This window comes from Salmo salar, chromosome 11, assembly GCF_965601325.2.
Source record: "Salmo salar chromosome 11, fSalSal1, whole genome shotgun sequence".
Lineage (NCBI taxonomy): Eukaryota > Metazoa > Chordata > Actinopteri > Salmoniformes > Salmonidae > Salmo > Salmo salar.
The window spans coordinates 23,020,346-23,026,345 of NC_138301.1; the positions used below are offsets into that span (position 1 = coordinate 23,020,346).

General features: G+C 43.0%; 1 protein-coding gene across 2 annotated transcripts in view; it reads right to left on the minus strand.

The window, feature by feature from the left end:
• The window catches only part of LOC106562278 (dysbindin domain-containing protein 1-like), a 38,826-nt gene extending 33,086 nt beyond the window's left edge, over nt 1-5,740 (minus strand). The window contains exon 1 of one of the 2 annotated variants that reach the window (XM_014127049.3): nt 5,327-5,740. In XM_014127049.3, the coding sequence (XP_013982524.1) occupies nt 5,327-5,357 (31 nt within the window). In that variant the 5' untranslated portion in view covers nt 5,358-5,740. The remainder of the gene's footprint in view (nt 1-5,326) is intronic. The other variant, XM_014127050.3, reaches the window with a different exon arrangement.
• Nucleotides 5,741-6,000: the final 260 nt, after the last annotated feature.

A 6,000-nucleotide genomic window follows, 5' to 3' on the forward strand; every position in this document is an offset into this window, starting at 1 on the left:
ACGTGGACAACTACAAATACCTGGGTGTCTGGTTACACTGTAAACTCTCCTTCCAGACTCACATTAAGCATCTCCAATCCAAAATTAAATCTACATTTTACATTACATTTTAGTCATTTAGCAGACGCTCTTATCCAGAGCGACTTACAGTAGTGAATGCATACATTTCATTTAATTTTCATTTCATACATTTTTTTCATAGAATCCTATATCCTATATCGCAACAAAGCATCCTTCACTCATGCTGCCAAACACACCCTCGTAAAACTGACCAGTCTACCGATCCTCGACTTCGGTGATGTCATCTATAAAATAGCCTCCAACACTCTACTCAACAAACTGGATGCAATCTATCACAGTGCCATCCGTTTTGTCACCAAAGCCCCATACACTACCCACCATTGCGACCTGTACGCTCTCGTCGGTTGGCCCTCGCTTCATACTCGTCGCCAAACCCACTGGCTACAGGTTATCTACAAGTCTCTGCTAGGTAAAGCCCCGCCTTATCTCAGCTCACTGGTCACCATAGCAGCACCCACTCGTAGCACGCGCTCCAGCAGGTATATCTCACTGGTCACCCCCAAAGCCAATTCCTCCTTTGGTCGTCTTTCCTTCCAGTTCTCTGCTGCCAATGACTGGAACGAACTGCAAAAATCTCTGAAGCTGGAGACTCATATCTCCCTCACTAGTTTTAAGCACCAGCTGTCAGAGCAGCTCACAGATCACTGCACCTGTACATAGCCCATCTGTAAACAGCCCATCTATCTACCTACCTCATCCCCATACTGTATTTATTTATTTATCTTGCTCCTTTGCACCCCAGTATCTCTACTTGCACATTCATCTTCTGCACATCTACCATTCCAATGTTTAATTGCTATATTATAATTACTTCGCCACCAAGGCCTATTTATTGCCTTAACTTACCTCGTTTGCACTCACTGTATATAGATTTGTTTTCTTTTGTTCTACTGTATTATTGACTGTATGTTTTGTTTATTCCATGTGTAACTCTGTGTTGTTGTATGTGTCGAATTGCTATGCTTTATCTTGGCCAGGTCGCAGTTGCAAATGAGAACTTGTTCTCAACTAGCCTACCTGGTTAAATAAAGGTGAAATAAATCAAATAAAAAAATATCTAGAAATAAATGTAGTATGCACAGTATCTATGTTCTGTGTGTGTGTGTTTGAATGTATGGAGTTGTGTGTAAAGGTAATTTAGATCTCCTCCAGTGTGTGTGAGTCATGTGCAGACAGTGATGGAAAGAGACTTATGTGGATGTGCTTGTGTACTAGGCTGAGGTGGACATTCAATTAGGTTTAAATTGAAAACGGCTGTCTCATCTGATGTTCTGAGACAACACATTCCTTGGAGGAAGACCACATTCCACCAGGCTCTGAGTCACGGAATATTATCCAGGGAGCTGAGGTGTATCTTTGAAGACTCACAAACCAACACACAGCCACATACAGAGACCTCTAGTCTCTCTCAGACATACCTATATACACCTGAACATTCAGTACACTCAAATGCACAGTCATCTACAGAGCACACTCCCCACTCTAGTAGAAATCCATACACACTTGATCAAACTGTCACACATTCACACACACATGCACATTTTCACACATGTAAGTGTACACGCGAACACACACACACACACACACACACACACACACACACACACACACACACACACACACACACTTCTCAGGGTGGTGTCCTGTACTAACTCTAGCCCATCCAAAAGGCTTCTTAAAAGCTTCTACTCCCAAGCCATAAGACTCCTGAGCAGCTAATCAAATGGCTACCCAAATGGCTATTTATATCCCCCCCCCCCTTTTACGCTGCTGCTACTCTCTGTTTATAATCTATGCATAGTCACTTTAACTCTACCTACATGTACATATTACCTCAATTAACTGGACTAACATGTGCCCCTGCACATTGACTCTGTACCAGTACCCCTGTACTGTTATTTTACTGCTGCTCTTTAATTTAAAAAAAATATTTTTTTGTCTTTTTACTTATCTATTTTTTTTACTTTATAACACCTATTTTTCTTAAAACTGCATTGTTCATTAAGGGCTTGTAAGTAAGCATTGCACTGTAAGGCAACCTGTTATATTATATTATATTCGGAATAAAAATGGATTTGATTTGATCTCCAGATTCCTCTGAGTCATGCGGCACATTGCTACCTCACTGACTCTGCAGCAACAAGCGTTAGCGCAGAACACAGCAGACAGGGAGGAGAGGGGGATGGAGATAGGTGAGAAAGAAGAGAGGGAGAGCGGAATGAAGGTGTGGATGAAAAGAGGAAAGAGATTAGAATAGATAGATGAGAAAGTAGCAGCAGGAGCGTTCTAGAGGTTAACATCCTCCCTGCTGGGCTGCCCTCCCCAAGCCCTCTGTTGGACATCATCATCATGTTGTCCCTCAGACTGCACAATCACTGTGGAAACATCCATGTCCTTAGGAATGGAGAAGGGCATCTTTGGCACAGATTGTGTGTGTGTGTGTGTGTGTGTGTGTGTGTGTGTGTGTGTGTGTGTGTGTGTGTGTGTGTGTGTGTGTGTGTGTGTGTGTGTGTATCACACAGAGAAGGGTGTGGCATTTCAAAGGGTTGGCAAAGCAAGTTACAGACTAAACATGATGGATTCCCATTTCACTCTGGATACAAGGCTTGCTGTTGGCTATCGATTTCTTTTTGCAGCGAGGGTCCAAACAAGCTGAGAGAATACAGCTCCACTTTCCCTTCTCTATAATGAGGTGGTGATACTATTTACCGTTTGCTGCTTCATTTCCGATGTCTGTTACCCCCCTCTGTCTGTCAATCTGCCTCATAGTCACACAATTAATGTTTACACCACTGGAGGCTGCTGAGGGGAGGATGGCTCACAATAATGGATGGAACAGAGTGAATGGAGTGGCATCAAACACATGGAAGCCATGTGTTTGATGTATTTGATACCATTCCACCCATACCACTCCAGCTATTACCACGAGCCCATCCTCCCCAATTAAGGTGCCACCAACCTCCTGTGGTTTACACCTTAAATCAATTGCCAATCATGTTTTACATACATAGACACACACATAGTATTCAATCAAAGTGTACTAGGGATTTTTCAAGGTGAATAAAAAAGAAGAGCAGTCACAGATGACGTCAATCAAAATCAATCTGGTTTAACACAACTCTTTCAGAACAGAAGCAGATAACATATTCTAATCTCACAGCACCAATGTTCAGTAAACACCCACTGAGAGGCTTGTAGGAAGTCACAAAATCAGCTGCTACAGGATCACACAGTGTCACAGAATACAATAACGGTCAGTGTCCTCTGTCCTTGTACCTCCAGTCTGGCGTCAATCACTATCAACAGATATGAGAACAATCCATAATATTCCGTATCAGGTCTAGTGACCATCAAACCATACACAAATGAGTGTCTGAATTAGAACACTGGAAATCTTATGTGTTAGCCAGCATAAACATCTTAAATATTCCCATTACACAAAGGCACATCACAGTATGAAAGGCACATCACAGTATGTAATGCCTTGCTTCCATTATTTTGTAAGCCACCAAGGATTACTATACATGGCACATGTCAATGTTGATACTGTAAATATGTGTACTGTAAAGAATGCTCTAGAATGAGATGGATCTGCTAGGTAGTGCAGTGATAGTGACATATGAGGAGACTCATTGACTAAACCAGCTACTATACATATGTGGCTCTGGGGACTGAGGCTGCATGTGTCTTTGTCCTTAGTGGGTCAGACATAAATCCTAGATGAATAAGTATCAGTCCTACATGGTCTAGGGTAAATGTGTCAGTGAGTCAGGTAGCTAGCCTAGCCACCTAACGTGCCCCCAACCTGAGACACTTTTCAAAAGAGAGGACTGTTAATCTGTTTCCCAATGCTCTGGAATGGCTTATTGTACAATCCTACTGATCATATGAAAGCAATAAACTTAACCTAGCCTACTGCAGAGATCTCTGGTATAACCAAGCCATATCAAATGAGTAATTGGATGTGGTCTTATTCACAAGGACAGTCTCTAATAGGTCATTGAACGTGATGAATGAGCTGACACTACCTCATGCTCCTCTTGACCAAGTGTGCCCTACTGTAAATGCCTACTGACTGAGCACTCAGTGTGTGTGTGTGTCATGAGCAGACCATCCGTACACAGTGTGTTTAATGGAACATGGTGAACATACCACCAGCCAACAGTGAAAGGACTGGCGTGTGCTGTTTGAAAGGCTGCTGTGTCAGGTTTCGGCTCACACTGCTCCTAGCAATCACGCAGGACTTCCTCTGAATCCGGTTCATACACACACACACACACACACACACACACACACACACACACACACACACACACAGTGATTGCATTCACCACAATAGTTTAATCAAACCCAACATATCGGTTCAATAAAATCAATCTTCTCTCAACAGTAAAGGCAACAGGAAGTAAGTCTCTCCACACCCTTCTCCCACCACACTGTTATTTCTCTCTTCTAACATCCATCCTTTTTTCCTTTATCACAGATAACAATCCATCCTACAGGTAATGATGTTGCTATGATCCGTTATGTCAATGTCATTAAGGTATTGTGTCTAATTGATACCATACAAATCATATCTTGTTTATCACATCTTATTAACTACATTGTGTCAACACAGGGTACTGAAATAGCTCTACACACAACATCCTCCATATCTGAAAACAGCAACATGAACATGTGTTCATCTTCCTTTCTTTCCCAACCATGTCATCAACATGTAAGCATTCAATACATATTTCATATACATTTAGTCTAAACATACTAAGAATAGTATGGATTCATTAACACTTTATATATTCTCCAATTCAGACCTGTAGAAACCTCCACCACTATCTTATTTCCATACTTAATGTTGGCTACTGTTTCCTCTACTCTACAGTATCATCTGCAGTCCACTGATGTGCACTGCATGTGGGTTAATAGATTAACAGAAACCACTGATAAGAGAATTTACTACACTAATATACTAATATACAGTCAAAGCTGGCAGAGTACATGACTTAACTAACATAACCATCTAGGCTGCTACAGTATATGTCTGGGGTAAAACAGAGCACCTATTCTCAGAAACCAAGTCTGGGCTAACAGAGAATTTAAATGTGACAATAGAGTGAAAGAGGCTGGTATGATAGACTACCATGAATAGACATAACATAGAGTCAGTCTGGAAAGACATGGTGATGAACAGTCTGGTCTAGGCTGATGGATTCTATGCTAACAGTGAATAACGTGAAGCTGCACCTACCTGGGCTCCCTGCCCCTCCCTGTGCCTCCATGCAGCCGAGCCGAGAGTGCCGTGCTGTCTATCACAACAGCATGGGAGTGGGGGAGACAGACTGAGAGAGTGAGACGGAGGGAGAGAGAGAGGTATGCCAGCTCTCGTTCTCCACAGCATCCGACTACAGCTGCACTCCTTTTTTACTCTGTCGTTCTCTTCCTCACTGCCTGGTGCTCATCCCTGCTCAGTGCTCTCTCACACACTCATCAGCCTGCCCAATACAGACGTGAGAACACAGTGAGTTCACCGCTCTGCTGCCCTGCCTGCCTCACAGAGAGAGAGAGAGAGAGAGAGAGAGAGAGAGAGAGAGAGAGAGAGAGAGAGAGAGAGAGAGAACACAGCAAAACCCAGAACCACTTTGTTCTATAATAACATTGTGAAAGAGCTCAGCGAATGCAGAATACAGAGAGATCTAGAGAGAGAGGGAGCAAAAAAGGGGGATAGAGAGAAAGTGAGAGAGAGCAGGATGGGCACACTGGCAGACTGCCCAGATTGAGAGAGAGAGAGGGGGGCTGTAGGAGGGGTGTTGGTGGGGATTTGGATAAAGGGAAGGGGAGAGTTGGATACACCACATGGGTGGTGGAGAACTATCACAGAGTCACTATGTGTGTGAGCGTGTGTGTCTGTGTGTGCCAATGACT